The sequence below is a fragment of the Hippocampus guttulatus genome, chromosome 5 (assembly GCF_054856545.1).
Source record: "Hippocampus guttulatus isolate MCC_2025c chromosome 5, RoL_Hgut_1.0, whole genome shotgun sequence".
Lineage (NCBI taxonomy): Eukaryota > Metazoa > Chordata > Actinopteri > Syngnathiformes > Syngnathidae > Hippocampus > Hippocampus guttulatus.
In genome coordinates, this window is record NC_141265.1 from 14,031,625 (window position 1) to 14,048,581 (window position 16,957).

Sequence of the window (16,957 nt, forward strand, 5' to 3'; positions counted from 1 at the left end):
GGAGATGTGATGACGGTTTGCCAAACCTCGCATTTGTGTTAATCGTCAGTCAAGATGCGTTTCGTCTCATTCCCGACACCTGCCTGCACTTGCTTGGATACCCTGCGAGACTTAAACTGTTTTGCTTTTTTATTTATTTTATTTTTTAAAAGAAGTCAATACATTCTGTAATCTCTGACACGAAAATGACTGTACGGTAGCACCTTGATGATCTCTCATGGCACACAAAAGTGCCACTGCACAGTGGCTGGAAATCACTTCCTTAAGGGTAAATGTGAACCGTCCACTATTGACAATAGTCAAACACTCGTTGAACATTAGAAAGCCAGGCTACACACTAACCCCCCTCCTGGGTGGAGGTGGCACAACGCACCTTGAGGCTGCCTTCGGCGGAGCCGCTGATGAAGCAGTCCTCGGTCGGGTTGACTGCGAGCGCTTTGACGGGCGAGTCGTGGGCCTGGAAGCTCTGCCGCTGGTGTCGATGAGGGAGCTCCAGAACACTGATCCAGCCCTTCCTCCCGCCCGTGATCAGCAACTGCTGCCTGGGCGCCATTAGCAGCACGGTGGCGCCCGACTCGTGGCAGCAGAAGGCTAGAGAAAGAATTGAACAGAGGACCCGTTCAAATCTTGACACCATTTTCTTTATGATGAAATCGTGTCCCGAGTGTTCTGCGTGCTCACCGTGTACAAGGCTGTTAACGGGAGTCACCAACGTGTCCCACAGACACACATTCCTATGGAGAGAAACAAAGCCCTTTTTTTCCCGTGGTTAAGGGAAACACATTGAAAAGCAGTTGAATAAATTGTGCAGTGGCGCCTCTAAGGCCCTTGAGATGGTTTAAAAAAAATCTATTAAACCAGTGTCCCAGAAAGGACCTTAGCGGTTCCACTGAAAACGGAATTTTGTAGATTATGTTACCGGTTGTCTGTGGACAGACCCGCAGTGGCAATGAGGGAGGAGGAGCCCACAAAGACAAAATCATGAGCCGTCTTGTTGTGGCACTGCAGAGTCTGGTGCGCACACACAGACACACAAGATGCTTACAAACACTGACAGTAATCAAGAGGCAGCGGAATAGTAAACAAAATGAAAAATGTGAGTAGAAGGAGGAGGTGAAGGAAGAAGACCAGAGGAGGAGGAATGGTGGTGGATGAGACATCACCAGAGTGGGTTTGAACCAAAAAGGAGAAGACAAATGTTGTCAAAGTACAAAAAAAAAAAAAAGAGGAGCACGTGACCAAACAGGCGGGTGTGCAGGCGTACCAGATAAGGTTTGGGAGAGGCGCCGCTTGTGTTGGTCTGCCAGAGACTCAAACCGCCATCGGCATCCACGATCCCAAACTGTACAAAAACAACAATTACTCTGTTAGAATTAAGTCAGAGAGTTCATTCCATGTACTTTTTTTTTTTCACTCCACAGCAGCAGGCTCAATGTCAGCTGCACCGGAGACACCTGTTGAGTTACGTCGCCCGCTTCAGGTAATGCACACCGCGCGGTCTAAAAATGCAGCGCTTACATAACTGTTGGAAATGTTTGCAAATTCCGCCAGCGTCTCTTTTGCTCTTTTTGGGCTGGGCTGACAGAGGAGACGGAGACGGCGCCGAGGCACCATCTGAGGACATGTTTCGCGGGAGGCGAGTGCACTCAGCTGAAGAACAATGTGCACTGAAGCCAACTCCCAGCTGTGCTTCGTGCCAACACGGAAAAGTCGAGAAATTATGTGTGAAGATGTCTTTCGGTGGGACAGGCTCACATTAGGGCAAAGAATCGTGAATGGTTTTTGAACAAGGCGAAGACCAATGGGAGCAAACGGGTGACTTAGCGACCTTATTTCCTTGATGGTTGAATCGAATCCTGGTCACTCTGGAGTTGCCTGGACTTCTGAAGCAGATGATCTGCTGAGAGTGACCCCACTCGAACATCCTCACGCTCCCGTCTTGAGCCCCTGTCAAGTCTGCAGTAACAACAAGAAAGGAAAGACAAGGATTATATCATCTGTGAGGTCCCAGCAGACCTAACTAGGAATAACACACAGACTTAAAAAAAAATTAAGTCTAAATTTGGAATAGTTCATTACTCTTACGACAAAAGAATCGACTTTGAGGGCTGAAACATGCTTGAAACGCAACATTTGCAAGCTAGTGCATCCTGATGACAATGTATAAAGGGTAGAAGGTTCCTATTACCAACGGCAGAAAACATAATTGTCCGACCGATTTAATATGCTGATATTTCTTCAACTGACATTTTTTTTTGCAACACATTACAAAATAAGACACAGATAATGACATTCCAACATCCTTCCCTCAATGGGGGTTTTTTTTGGGGGGGGGGGCAATTTTTGCTTATTTTTCTCTCCGTTGTAAAACTTTGACAGAAGATAAAGGACACAGTAATGTAAAACAGTCTCATGTTCTGTCTGCAATTTATATCTTTAGTGTTGTCAGCATTAAGGAACTAAAATTTAATTTTATTCATTCCATAGTTTTTTTTAATTAATCGGCCAATTAATCGTTTATCATTTATTTTATCCAGCCAAATATCAGAAGCGTTAAAAATCCATATTGGGCGAGCCCAACCTAAAACATAGGGGAGGAAAAAAAAAAGACACAAACATAAGGTGTGCGTAGGCTGCTTTCTTAAATCAACAACACAAGGCCTATATGCAAAATATTTAAAGCGATGTAACGTAACAAGGCAGACAACAGATTGTCAATTAAAAAGCTCTCAACTGTCACCGGAAAGGCAGATTTGTACTTACAGTACGGCAGCGTGGGATGTGAGGTCATTCTTCTCACATTGTTGATATTTCTCTTGATCATCTGAAGGAAGAAGGTGAAAATGAGGAGGAGGATGAGAAGATGCGTGAGCCAACACCGGTGCAGAACATTTGAGTGACGACTGCTCAGAACAACGAAGAGCTTCGCACGCTGAACACATCACATTGTCAAGTGTACGCGCTAAGGCGCTATGTGTGATTGACACGGAGATCTGTTATGCAAATGTCGGATATGTCCCAATGGATACAGTTACACCTGCACAAATTGATGGGATCTAAAAGCTGCCACGTTCATTAAAAACAACATCAACAAGGTATTAAAATACCAATCAACAAATAAACCCAGACAATTAACTCCATTTTTGATAAATAGGCAAAGATCTATTAAGCTGCGTGATGTGACTGCTGACAGTCTTGAGAAGCTGTGGTTCTTACTGACTGACTGCAGAGTTATTAAGAGCAAGGGGGTTCTCTGGCGAATGTGAATGAAGGTCACTCACAAACATTCGTCTCAACGAGTGAAACCAAATCAATCTTTCAGCTGCTGACGGCAATCTAAACCAACGGCAGCCCTTTCTGCACAGTGCGTGGGAATTCAAAGAGCAAACATCGGAGGCTTATTTGACAATTTAGCAAGCACGTTCAGATGGTTGAATGTGGTGCTGAGTGCATGTTGATCGTAATGGAATGGAATGCAAATGTTGAAAGCGGTATGCTTAGCTGTAGTCACGCTTTGTCAAACATGACGCAGCGACATCCCGCTAAGGAAATCAGACAGACCACAGAAGAACTGACCACAGAAGCTCCCCGGCCCGTCTGATGGCCTCCCAGCCACGGCATGTTGATGGGCGTGCCGGGACTGCTCCGAGTGTACGGCGTGGTGCCGTGCAGGGTGACAAAGTCATCATGCGTGTGGATTACGAGGAAATCATCCGTGCCCACTCTGCGGAGACAATAACGTTTAGCATCAAAGCGGTGTACAGTCGAGCCACAAACGAAAGGATGTCGGCCATGTTGTTTCAATACAATATCTTAACAAGCAGATTTGACAGTAGGCAAACACAAGGCTTTGTGTTAAAATGGCACTGGTCCAAGCTTTCGTCTAACAAGAGAAAGGCAATCCCTCGCTAACCCTTTCGCCTCAACCTCCTCGTCATCGATCCACGTCAAGATCTGTGTGGCCAAAATAGACGACACATCCAACTCCTGAATGTCATGTGTAGAGGCCATGACTAAGCAATTACGATTTGCCTGGAAGAAACACACAAATTGGACACAAAAGTGAGTGGAGAAAAGTACAGAAGACCTGTTTTTGCCAATTTTTGGTCACATATTGCATAAAAGATCACATCATTGATTTTGGCGACAGCGCATCTAGGGGTCTACCTTGTTGATGGCAAAAGCCGTGATGATGTCTGAATCCTTGTGAATGATGCGGGCTTTCCCCCCAGGGCAGCCCAGATCTGACTCAGTCTGCACACACACGTCAAATCATCACAACTTTATAAAGATTTCTTCAGGGCAAATAGCTGCCATCACTTCACAAAGTATTCCGTTTCTAACTGCAAGGAACCATTGACCTGACAAGATAAATAAAGTGTCAAATGATTGTTTTTTTCCCCCCGCTTTCCAAGATAAAATATGACATGCCAGCAGCCAAAGCATGAATCGGGCCCTGCTTCTTTGTGTCCAACACTGTACATGCTGTCAGTGTATTTATGTGCGAGTTTGTTGTGCCTTGCGGGGTTAGGAGAGGACATGTGGGGAAGGGGGGGGCTTCATCTTGCCGCAGTGCTAACCTCCAGCGAGCAACATAACCGGGTTAGCAGCATGACACAGCGAGCGCGTAGTGGCCTATGAGCAATAAGTACAGGCACAACCGCCGAGGTGACTGTTATTTTGTGGTTCCACAATTATTCAACATGAGACGCACCCTTGGAGCAGGAGATTAAATCACAGTCTTTACAGCCTTTATCCGAGAGGAAACGGCCGTGGCTCTCTCTGTCAGATGCGATAAAGTACAATTTGACTTGCAGAAATCTAAATATGGTGGTTTGCCATTTACGCGGCGCGCATTATCTCTGTGGGACGCAGATCGACTGCGACAGTGTTGGGTCCAAGAATGAGAATCTATTCAGCTTCATGCGTCAGTTCTCTCAAATGGTGAGACAATTAGGACCGTAGTGAGGCGCAAGAGCGAAAATGTGGTGTGTTTACAACATCGGCCTATGGAACAATGTAGGTTTATGCTTCACTTGAATAGAAAGGAGAGATGCATCTTAGAACAGGGGTGCCAGTTCTTGGGTGAAAATGCATGTGCTCTTGTTTTGTCATCGTAACAAGATGACACACCAACATGGCTTTTCGATGGCAAAATACAAAAATAGGCAATGTAATGCTCATGCCAGTAAGTTTTCATTGACCAGCCACCCACACTCCTGGACTGTAATATGGTTGATATCATTTAACAGCATAAAGGAACACCAGTCTGCTGGTAAATTTACATTTTTTTTCTTCTGCTGGTCAACTATAACGCTTGTCCTCATTGTGCATAAAGAGAACAACTTTGAGGCAGCTCTCAGAATGACCTCGTTGCGTAGCAGTAAAAACTGCTTTTGCACTGAATAATCTCAACTATTTAACAATTATTTACTCGTTGGAATGGTAAACTGCCTCTTATTCCCTGACTAATTGCCTAGTACAATAGTAATGTGTATAACACATTAAAAGATACAAAAATGTCAAAAATAATATGAGCGTGTTCGTTGGATAAAGCAAGCATGAACAATTGCTACGCTTCCATCATCGCTGAAATGTGTATGGCAGGGTACCATGTCACGTGGGTCAAGCGTTTTCCTCAAGTGACCAATTCACACATCTTCAAGCATATAAATAAAGGATGTAAACCTTTTACCGATAAAAGCTCCCACTTCATGGGTTATTTTCTTGTCTTTGTCTCAAGTGGCATGGTAGATGTGTTTTCGCAATATAAAAATGATTTGGTTTTATGTTACCATTTGTCCACAGACACGCCACGTGCTTTATTCCCCATCCCTAATACATATGTATACACATTAATAACAATACATTTACTGTATATGTGAGCGGTACCTGATGGTTTCCTGTCTCGTCCATCCCTGAATATTTCATGTCAGTCTGGTCTTCAACCAACTTTAATAATTTGGCAGGTAAAACAGACAACACAAAGCGCGCGCACACACACACACACACACACACACACACACACACACACACACACACACACACACAAAAACACACACACGCACAACATAGAGAAAGTAGTGGGCCATGCATACAAACACATAGAGAAAGTGAATTATTGTGATGTTAATCAGACAGACAGCAATTACTTGAATGAAATGAACACATCATCATGCAGATGGAGGCAGTAACAATACATTTCATCATGCACAGCTAAACAAAAAGGATTTCATCGGGAGTAATAATGACTTAGTTGCCGGGTAGTTGCATAAAGATGTGATTCCAATTCTGCATGAGCAAAGCGGTGTTATTTGGTGGCATTTGAATGTGGTAGGTGTGCTACGTTCATGCATGATCAAATGCAGTGACGTGTTAAATATGGTGTACCTCGCCAGCGTCATGTTTCTTGGTGAAGATGTTTTTAATGAACGTCTCCTGCACTTCATCTTGCTTCACTAAGAACTGCCAAAGGCGCTTGACAGGGAGCGCTGAATGGCGGCTCGTCCTGGAAACCAAAATAAGAAAACTGTGTGTCAGCTGCATGAGCTAACTGAAGCAAAATTAAAAGCTTGGAAAAAAATATATTGCCGTTTTATGTCACTGTTGCCGACTTGTAAGGAATATTTAAGCTCGTGCATCTATCAAGGACAGTAATAACATGTTAAAAACAAACGTCAATTTAACAAAATGTCCATAAATGGGATAGGAAAAGGAGCTGCTCCTTTGATGGCAGAGCGATACACCATAACACCGCACAGCATTTTTTTTCTCAATTGCTCTGATATGATGAATTTACAATCACTTCGATAGAATTCTGATATATGAACAGGAATGCCCACCGCTACTCGGGTCACAGGAGTACCTGAATGGGGTATTGGACGGTTCAAACAGCGCCTTGTGCTTGAGTAGGGCAGGGCCTGGCGTGACGGCTTCCTCTTGGAACTGTGTGGTGATGTACTTAGAGGGAGGGCCTCCGAAGAGTTCCAGTCTTTTCTGCAGCACCTGCTCCCAGCGCTGCAGCGTCTTCAGCACACTGTGACACAGCGGGGAGGCCCCGGGCAAGTCTGTGCCAAGTGGGATTAAAAACAAGACAAAGGATGACAATATAGCGACACTGCAACTTGCTGGATGCCTGTGCGCACCGCGGCTAGTACTGACCCAAAAGATCATATCCTGCCATGGGGTAGAAGGACCTGAGGTTGACGAGCACCAGCTGAACCATTGCCAAGCGCATTAAACACCAACTGGAAGTAGAAGACCGATGCACTATAAATAGCCGTCTGTTATTTACAATGGCTGTGATAAAAATTAGGGCTATAACATTTATAGACAAGCCTGCTTTTTATGTCCATAGACAGAAAAAAAGGACAGTCAAGGCTTGAATTATGTTGGCAAATTAGATCCACCTGTATGAATTGTAGTTAGTGTGCTCTTTTTGAGGTGAGTTGGGGTCAAATATATTATCATAGTCATCCTCGTCCTCTTCTTCATCTTCACTGCCTTGGCTCTCTTCTGAGTCGTATTGAACTCTGTTTTCCGACGGTGGCAGGAATGGCTAGTGGAACAATAGAACACAAAAATCATGAATATGAGCCTTGTAGGAAAACGACATTGGAGATTTTTTGAATAATAATCTTCAAGGTTACTTTAGCGATGAAGTAATCCCAAATGCTGAGCTCTGGTGGGACAAAACATTCTTTGAAAATGGAAGCGGCTTCATGGTCCACCACAGGTTTGGGTTTGGGGCTGGAAGGGGGCTCCTTCTCTGAACTGGATTCTTCCTTCGATCCGCTGCGTGACGAGAGCAGCCGGAACCGTCTGGGCTTTTTATCAGAGACGTCAGTGCCTGGTGAAGCTGTGGATTTAACAAGCACATTTTAAAAGTATCGATCTATTTATTATTTTTTTTAAAGTTGCTATAAAGCAATGCAACAAATCAATGATGGGAGAAAGATCGCAATGATCAATAGTCACTCGACACGTCAATACGTACACCAGCAAAATGAAACAAGATCCAGGTTCTGTGTGAAAAAAATATATACTTTCAGAAAAGTTATTGGTTGTGATTTACACTGTCAGTGAGTATTGTTTCATAATAATTACTGTTGGTTGTGGTTTGCGCTGTAAACCTGAGATCATACTATGACATGCATTTATGTCTGTAAATTAGGCAAACAAAAGTGAACACTGTTGTCTTTTAGATGGATTGTGTCTGCTATGCTTTAGGCATTTCATCTTATTAGTTTAGGATTAAGTGGATTTTATCTTGATAGCAAAATCACTGAACAGCAGTGCTGTATAACAGACAACAATTAAAGTAAAAGCCCTAGTAAAGTTGCACAGCGAGGACATGAACTAAACAACTCTCTTAGTAAGTCTGATAACATCTTACAACATCCCAAAGACGAGAACTAATTCCGCACAGTTGATTAAAATTGGCCCATTTTGTTCCGCACTGGCACAAACTCAATCAAGTCCAATTGAATTATCCTCACTTACCTGGCGGGGGAGTTTTTGCTGGACTGCTGGCTTTCTCAATGACGGTGGTTCGTGCGCCTCCCCCGAACACCGTCACCCAGAGGTTGCTGCTGAGAGGGTGGGCCATGATCCGAAAGAGCTCGTTGCTTGAGTGAGTGGCCATGCCGTGAGCAAAGAGGCCGAGGTAAACAGCTGTCAGGATCTCACAGAGCAGCACGGCGAGGCCCGGCTGACTCTCATCACCCGCTGAGCTCAACAGACGGATCATTGAGGCGATACCTGGAGAGTGGCACAGCGAGGGACCAACGCAGGAGGCAAAGTTAGGAAAGTCAGACTTTTGGAAAAGGAAAGCGCAAAGCTTTTGGATTTGGTCCTGCATGTGGGTGAAACCACCGGTTTGTGCACTGTTCAATATTACGATATTTCCTCAAATAGCCGGAGTCACTCTAATAAAACACTAAAATATTGAATGGATTTGTCGCCACTTAAGGCAAAGAACTGCCTACAGGCCTCATTTCCCATCAGGAAAAGCAATCACATTTTTCTACACTTGGGTAATCATCCTGACTTTCTACCGTGGAATCTGTGAGTGCGTTTGGCTTTGGCGATAAAAAGCGCGGTCTGGTCTGGTGAGTGACGTGGATGCCAGTGGATGAGAGTGGAGCCTGTCTGCGTTTTGAATGACTCGGTGGGAGTTGTGGTCATCGCCAGCTCGGACATTACAATACTTGCAATGCTGGGCTATATTAATCCTTGAGTGAATAACGAATGACAGGTTCATATAAATGAAAAGCTGAATTCACAAACAGTGACAGGACTAGATGAAATTGCTACCATTGTTGTGTATTTTTCTCAAAACAGGTTAGGCCTCCTATAATTATCTATATGTTAATCTTGGTTATTACCCGGCCACTGTGCAGGAGAAGTGTTTGGCTGAATGGAGCCATCCGTGCTGGGGACTCTTGCTTGTTGCTTCTGAGAGAGCAAAATGCTCTGATACACCATTCCTGTGAAGTTGTTCATGTGACTGCGGAAGAACCAGCAGAATATGTGAAGAAGTAGGTTTGTTGGGACAAGAAATGCAGGACATATTTTTTTTTCAAGGTGGTTCGAAAGCCTATTGGGTCATACTAATGTGCAGCATGGTACTTAGGGCTGCAACTAACAATTATTTTAATAATCAATTATCTGATTAGTTGATTCTTTTTTTCAATTAATTAAAAAAAGTTTTATTAAAACGCACGATATCTCGACTTTCATGGAGGATGACAGCAATCTGAAAATATTGATTATTGGGAGGCTGAAATTCAAAGGATTGAGACCATTTAATGTCTAAACGAGGAATCAATATTGCTTATTATTTTGATGATCGATCATTTGCTGCTTAATCGGTTGTTGCACCTCTAATGCTGCTTCAGTTCGGTAATTCAATTTGCAGGGCCTGCTTTTCTGTGTTGCTGCCTGACGATAAAACGGGGTTACGAATCAGACCTAGCAATTCATCAGAGTCAGAACAGGAACAGAGTCTGCATGGATGTTATTTGTTCATGTGCCTTCAAGCACTTCCAGTTTTTGGATTCTGCACGAACACTCTACGTCTGTTGGTAAAATTACCCTGATGGTTGACACTGATACTACGTTATCAGCCAGACTCAACTTAACTCAACTCAAATGTATTTATAGAGCACTTTCAAACAGACATAAGTAACAGGTGGAGTAGCAGAAATGACAGCCATGTGGAGATACAGTAATTTCATGACACTGTTGAGAACACTTTTAGGTCACAGCAAATTATGCTCCGCAAAATATTTGATGAACTCTCCTCAGTGTCCCTGCTGAAGGAAACCCACCATCACCATATTTGACAGCAGGGGAGGGTGTTTTCAGGATGATGTCAAAAATTTCAAGGAGGAGTGGGGGGAAGAAATATTTTTACAAGGCACTTTTTTTTGTACTTTAAACTATTTCGAGACATTTCTACGTTGAGCGCTCTCGAATGACAAATCTTGGCTCAGTCTCTATGTAAGCTTGACTGGTTGATCCAGGGCATGTAGCAAAAGTACAGCGCAGCAGCTTTCTGAGCAATTTGAAAATGTCTTCAAGGGAAGCGTAACTTTGATATAACCTTTAATTTTCCACTATATTTGACTCTGACATAACCCCCTTAATGACACCGGACCCAGTGTCTTCTTTTTTTTTTTTTTTTTAGCATTTGCTGTAAGAATTATTGGGGCAGAATGAATATAAATAAGGGGCATTGGTCACTGGTAACCATGCATACTAAATAAAGCATGGGGTGATGCACACATGCAGTCAAATCAGACACAACAAATGAGATGAGCTTCTCTCCTGGTTTTATGAATACAGTAGTGTGACTTTCGAGGCTTAAAAATGATGTTGAAAAATGTTCATGGAGCTTTTCAAGCTGCTATTTGTCAGTCTTGATTTTAAATTTTAATTAGATTTGTGGCAGATGGAGGAACATTGTTTATTTCCCATGACAATATGAAATGTTACCCAATCATTTTGATCACAGTGCAGTCTAATGCTAAACTTAGAACGCTGACTTTCTTTGAAATGTTTGACATTCAGGCTTTCATCATTGTGTTTGTGAGTTTCTGTCATGTTTCTTGATGTCTTACAGACAAAATTTTACTTATGCTTGAGCTGGCTGGTACTCTTAATGCTGGAAGCTCAGTGAGCCTGGAGAGATTTTGGAAGAGAGGAGGACACATTATTATTTAAAGTGCAGCTCTGCAACGTGTACTATGTTCTAAATTTTGTAATTAATTGAGGACGTGTTTTTTATGTCCCTCATTCTGCCATAGACTTTATACACAGACAACAACTATCTATGGCAGGGGTGGGCAATTATTTTCCCGGGGGGGGGGGGGGGGGCAAATGAGAAGCAGAAAATATTGTGGAGGGCCAGGCCAAAAGTTTGAAATAGAAATAGAAAATAAAGAAGATAGCACAATGTCTTTGTATGCCAGTAATAATGTAACATTCTCCTCCACCATCACACTCAGCACCGGTTCTCCTCAAGGATGTGCACTGAGCCCCCTGTTGTTCACGCTCTACGCATTTGACTGCTCTCCGACTCTTATTAGCTGTCCAGTTTGCGGAAAGTTTTTAACATGATAATCAAACCATTCTAGGAAATGTTCATTTACTCGAGCCACAAGCAATTCACTCTGAGCATGGAAATTGCCAGAATCGGACTGAGTAAGAATCGCTTCCTTGTTTTTCAAAGTCTCGTAGATTTGAGTCTTTCCGACTCCAGGCGTCTCCTGAATGTTTCGTACTTTGTTACCCGCTTCGTTTAATCAGATACATATCACTTTCCTTCCATGGTCATTACTCTCTCCCTCTTTCTTCGTCTTCCCCTCCCTCCCTGTGCTCTGCAACTTGAAGTAACTGCGCCACCTGGTGTTGAAATACCTGTCATTACAAGTCCAATCAAAATGAATGCAATCAAACCTTAATTGTGCACCAATCTTCGGCGGGCCGGATTAAAAAGACCAACGGGCCGTAGTTTGCCCACCCCTGATCTATGGCATGCTCTGAATGCTATTGGGACCATAAGTGCCTCACTAAATCAGTTGGTCTATAACTCATTTAACATGGCCTTTGTTAAAAAAAAAAAAATGAACGAAAAAAAAACTGTCTTCACCTCAGAGGTTAGATGAATCTGCTGTATGCGTTCTCTTAAGCGTGAGTGAATGAGAGTAGGAAATGGTGTGAATTTTTTTTTTTAAGTACCGCACGCTTAGTTTTGACCGTATTGTTTCGTGACTGTGTTATCGTAGTAACCGTGCACGTTATGACCTTTGTTGTATTTGAGTGCGTGAAACCAGCAGGTTCCCATAAAGCCTCTTTCAGGTGACATTTTTTTTCTTAACACGTTTACCAACATTACTACTCTTCAGACCGAGCTAGAGTATAAGTACTAATTTTGAGTACTCATCGATACCACGAATGAAAATGTGTATTATTTGAATCAAGGATTCATATTTGAAAGAGACATTTCCCTCAAATGTAACAAGAATTTCAGTTTTATGGTGTCTCACTGGGAAGCACTATGTCAAAGGTGTATAAACAGTTGATAAGAGATGACGAAGAACAGAGTCTGGTGGATATACTGAACGCATAGGGGGCCATTTTACCTCTGTGTTACCTGCTAAATAAAGTGAGTAAAAAGAAATACAAGACTGATTCTTGAGAATACTACAAGTTACAAAATAAAAACTGTGAGCCTTGGTACTAGCCAGACTCCATCATTGCCTAAGCAGAGTTCATCAACCTTTTTGCAAAGCATCATTAAATTATCTCCACACACCTGACATGACTCCTGCTCCACTTGCCTGGAAGTTAAATGTCAGGCTAGTAAAATGGTCTCAGTACTATCGACACATCTTTTTGAATCTGAGTACTGAAACAGTACTGTATTGGTGCATCCTTACATTTGGCAATAAGTAGCTTGGTATGTGCAGTTGAAACTCTAAAATGCCTCTAAGGTCATGAGACTTCAATATTTTTTTCTCTCTTTTTTTTAATGAAAATTATGCCTCTTAAGTTACCCAAGCTGTGAAAGCATGTCAGACGCTTTACAGTGGCGAAGTTCTTTTCATATGTGACATGTAAGCATTAAAAGTTGTGAAAAGCATCTGTCATCCCTTTCATTATTACGTCTAAACAGCAACCAGTGGCACACATCTACTGTATGAGTGTTAAAATACCAATAAGTTACTTAAAAGTCCCTGTGTAGTTATTAAAGGTTTTACAATGGTCAGATGAACTCTGGTATAGATTATTTGTTTGTTCATTACTTCCTATAACAAAAATATTTTCTGAACACAGATGGCAAAAATTGTAGCCTACCTATCGTGTCCGTCACATAGACACTGATATATACAGGCAGACAAGGATGCAGCCAAAGTGTGCATTACATATATCTGAAAAGATAAAACAGAAAAAGTGTAAAAATAAACAATATCTATATATATATATATAGATATATATATACGAACACGCACACAAGTACAACGATTCATTTTGAATGTGTTGTATGTGAGGATTAAATCAATACAGTTATTTGCCAAATTACAAGCCATTGTATTAAATACAAAAATAATAATAATAATAATTACCTCATTGTTAACGATATCTGGATGTGGAGGAGAGTTGAGCGCATTGACGGTCTGGAGGATGTCATGTGTCAGATTGGTCAGGTAGACAATGGGATTAGCCACCACGGTCTTCACGTTGGCTGTACAAGCCATCAGGAGCGGGAATGAAGTGTGCTGTGAGCATGTCGCCGCAGCTGATGCGCTGCAGTTGTCCTGTTCGAAGATTACACCGCATTAATTACTTAAAAGTAGACCATGTTATTTTCTGAATGTATCGGACAAACAGAATTGTCTGAGTTGCATTGAACTGTGAAACATAGGCCTTGAAAACAGCACCCATCAGACAAGATGAGCCATGGAAAGAAAAACACAGGGTGTGTTTTTCCTCCTATATGTGAATGACATTTTAAGGAAAAAAAAATCTATAAAATGACTTTGTTTACTAGAAGCCGAGACACGATGCTTTGAGGGAAAGAACGGCACAAGCCTATTATGTTCCTCTCGCTTGAGTTATCGCAATAATTTGTTCCAGAATTCTTTAACAAAATCTCACCACCCAGACTGCAGCCGCAAAATGTCAGTGTTTCCTCAACAACAAAAGCAGAAAACAACAACGGGACCACCACTGGGATAAAATGCCTGGATTGCCTTGATTGCAAAAATAAAGGAGTTGTGCCTTTGCCTCAATGTTTTGCTCCTGAAATAACGACTGAAACAGTCATAGCGATTCTAAAAAGTAGGTCTGTGTGTGTGTGTTAAGGCACAGTGTCTATGCAAGTGTTTTCCATTTGGCCCTAACCAGTCATCTTGCCCTTAAAGACAATATGCGGCAGCAAAAGAAAACAGTATGTAGTTTGTGGCACGTTTGGAATTCCTAGCTACAGTTTTCAAATGTCTGTAACTGGAAAACACCTCAAAAGTAAAACAGATTAGGGTTTGAACCATGGTCAATGTCAGTGCATTTGTTTTTTTTTCTTTGACTTTTTCACTGATGTCACCACCGAAGTGATGGCAAAGAGGAAAAGTGCAAGTGTCAAAGCGCATCAGGGAATGCATTGTGTTGTCTCGGCACCTTTTTAACTCAAATAACAAAAAAAACAAACGCCGTAAATTATGCCAAGATGCTTAAGAAACATATTTTACTCACCCTCACATATAAGTTGAATTAATTCACAAAAGCCGCCCCCTTCTGTAAAAAAATTCTTAAACCAAGAATTGGCAATATATCTCATGAATATATTGTAGCCCTGCAACTGACTGGTGACCACTGTACCCCACCTTTAAACCAATTTCATCTGGGATAGGGTCCAAGCTCACCCATGTCCCAAAATAGAATGCACTTAAGTAAAATTTATTAAATGAATGGAAATGCACGGCCGGATATAATGCAATGACCTGGTGTGATTCTTGAAGCAGTAAAATGAGCTCCATGCGAACAGATGCCAGTCCTCCACCGTGTGAGCCGTACAAGCTGCAGTAGCTCAGAAACATCCTCAGTAAGGGCTGGTTACTCTTCAGCCAGTGTCTCCTGCTCCTTTGCCTGTCACTGGAAGGGCTTGCAGGCTGGAAACAGTCCAGATTTAGTTAAAGACCAATACTGATGCACTCATGTTGTAAATACTACCAAATATGAATCTTCTCCAAAGTGTTTTAAGATAATTTGTGGTGTCAACGCTAAAATAAACATTTTAAACTAAGTGGCGAATGAACTCAACAATTGTGTTTGGATATGATAATTTATTCTGGTGACATTGAATCGACTCAAAATGGTGCTTTGCTTACGTTTTAGGTGGGACTGCTAACAAATGGGCAATTAATTAATGATTACAGTTGAAATTAAAAGAGCATGTTCATGCAGTGTGCGTACTTTGTTAAGTATGCTCAAAGCGGCACTATGGTTGTGCTTTAAAAATGTATTCATGAAAATGCAAGTGAGCCAGAAGAAGCAAGAGATCCAACACCAACCAGTTCATTTTCCACCAACCCAGCGATATGTGCATCCTCTAGGGTAGACATCTCTGGAAGACATGGCTTGTAACTGCAACATTGTTGGAGAGTCACCACCTGTGAAGGAGATCAGATGATGGTCCGGCTGCCAGTTTGCAGAAAAGTTCACATGCAAGGGGATCTTGGTTTACAATGATTCCAACATACGACGTTTCGAGGTGAGCAATTGGAACTAGTTGGCGCAGTGGCTCGTTCCATGACCGCAGTACTCACTGTTTTTCCATTTGACTAACTTCTATTTACGGAATGAAAATTTTTTTTTGTAAAAATATTTATTGCACCACTGCGTTAGTAGACTATGATGCATTCTCACGTCGGGTTGCATTGCTGCCATAAGAATGGAACTCAATACAATTACCTCTCTTTCCAGCCACTGGTAGAGCTGGTAACGTAGTTTTCCTCCGTCCAGTTCATACCCTGTTGAAAGTGTTCTCAGCTCATTGGTCAAAATCTTCAAGCAGGCAGTAAACTTCAGCTGTGCGGCAAAGACATCATCAGGAGGGTGGATAAAGTCACCGCCGTCCTCGCTGTCCTCGCTGATCACCGCCTCCATTGCAGGCAACATGCTGTCCCGCATGTCGTGGAACACATTGCTGTTGTGTACAGTTCTACCGCTTTTCCCACTTTTACTTTCCTCCTCATCATCGCCGTCGTCGTCATCTTTGTCATCTCTGTCGCTGTCCCACTTCAACTCCAGTGGCTCATCTGGATGAGTGAGCGATGGTTGGCTCCAGTCAAAACTCAACACTGAATCCGACCGACTATTTGATAAACTGCCACCGCCTGACTCATAGCCATTCAGCGCAGGCTCAGACCAGTCCTGGTCTGATGTTGGCCCGTTCTTACTCCCGGCGCTGAGCTCGGGGGACTCCTGGTTGAGTTTGGAACTTTTGCGGACTTTGGGCATTTTGGAGAGGACTTCTAGCGCTAGCATTGGGCAGCCTGCTTGCAGGTGAGCATACGCGGCAGTGAAAAAGAGCCTCCTCTCATCCAGGCTAATAGAATCAGCCCTGCGACCCTCGGCAGTCAGGCCGACTTTCGCCTTGTCAGAGGAGCCGAAATGGCGACGGAGGAGGAGCGGGTGGGTACAGAGGAAGGTGTAGAAGTTGAAAACCTCGGCGTTGCTTGAGGATGCGGAACCTGTTATGCACACATGACACGTGAACTTGCCTCTTCTGTCAGTGTCAAAAACATCATTAAGGCATTGGCGTGATACACAGTTCACACTCTTTTCACAAAAGCAGTAAAAGACAAATTATGCTGTAAAACCCCACAAGGACATCGCATTATTCATGAATTCTTTGAGCTTTTGTCACACCACTGACGTTAAAATGCACTTT

The 16,957-nt window shown here is 42.7% G+C and overlaps 1 protein-coding gene across 5 annotated transcripts in view; it reads right to left on the reverse strand.

Moving 5' to 3' along the window:
* dmxl1 (Dmx like 1) overlaps positions 1–16,957 on the reverse strand; it is a 41,707-nt gene that overhangs the window by 2,729 nt on the left and 22,021 nt on the right. For 3 of the 5 annotated variants that reach the window (XM_086110828.1, XM_086110829.1, XM_086110827.1), the window contains exons 29-50: positions 15,976–16,757; positions 15,576–15,674; positions 15,006–15,173; positions 13,632–13,823; positions 13,363–13,436; positions 9,387–9,508; positions 8,503–8,760; positions 7,650–7,858; positions 7,410–7,558; positions 7,162–7,247; positions 6,866–7,067; positions 6,391–6,508; positions 5,893–5,952; positions 4,168–4,254; positions 3,914–4,032; positions 3,577–3,724; positions 2,764–2,824; positions 1,829–1,956; positions 1,265–1,342; positions 920–1,011; positions 682–734; positions 374–591 (exon numbers count right to left, since the gene is read on the reverse strand). In XM_086110828.1, the coding sequence (XP_085966954.1) occupies positions 374–591; positions 682–734; positions 920–1,011; positions 1,265–1,342; positions 1,829–1,956; positions 2,764–2,824; positions 3,577–3,724; positions 3,914–4,032; positions 4,168–4,254; positions 5,893–5,952; positions 6,391–6,508; positions 6,866–7,067; positions 7,162–7,247; positions 7,410–7,558; positions 7,650–7,858; positions 8,503–8,760; positions 9,387–9,508; positions 13,363–13,436; positions 13,632–13,823; positions 15,006–15,173; positions 15,576–15,674; positions 15,976–16,757 (3,503 nt within the window). The remainder of the gene's footprint in view (positions 1–373; positions 592–681; positions 735–919; positions 1,012–1,264; positions 1,343–1,828; positions 1,957–2,763; positions 2,825–3,576; positions 3,725–3,913; positions 4,033–4,167; positions 4,255–5,892; positions 5,953–6,390; positions 6,509–6,865; positions 7,068–7,161; positions 7,248–7,409; positions 7,559–7,649; positions 7,859–8,502; positions 8,761–9,386; positions 9,509–13,362; positions 13,437–13,631; positions 13,824–15,005; positions 15,174–15,575; positions 15,675–15,975; positions 16,758–16,957) is intronic. The other 2 variants (XM_086110832.1, XM_086110831.1) reach the window with 1 other exon arrangement.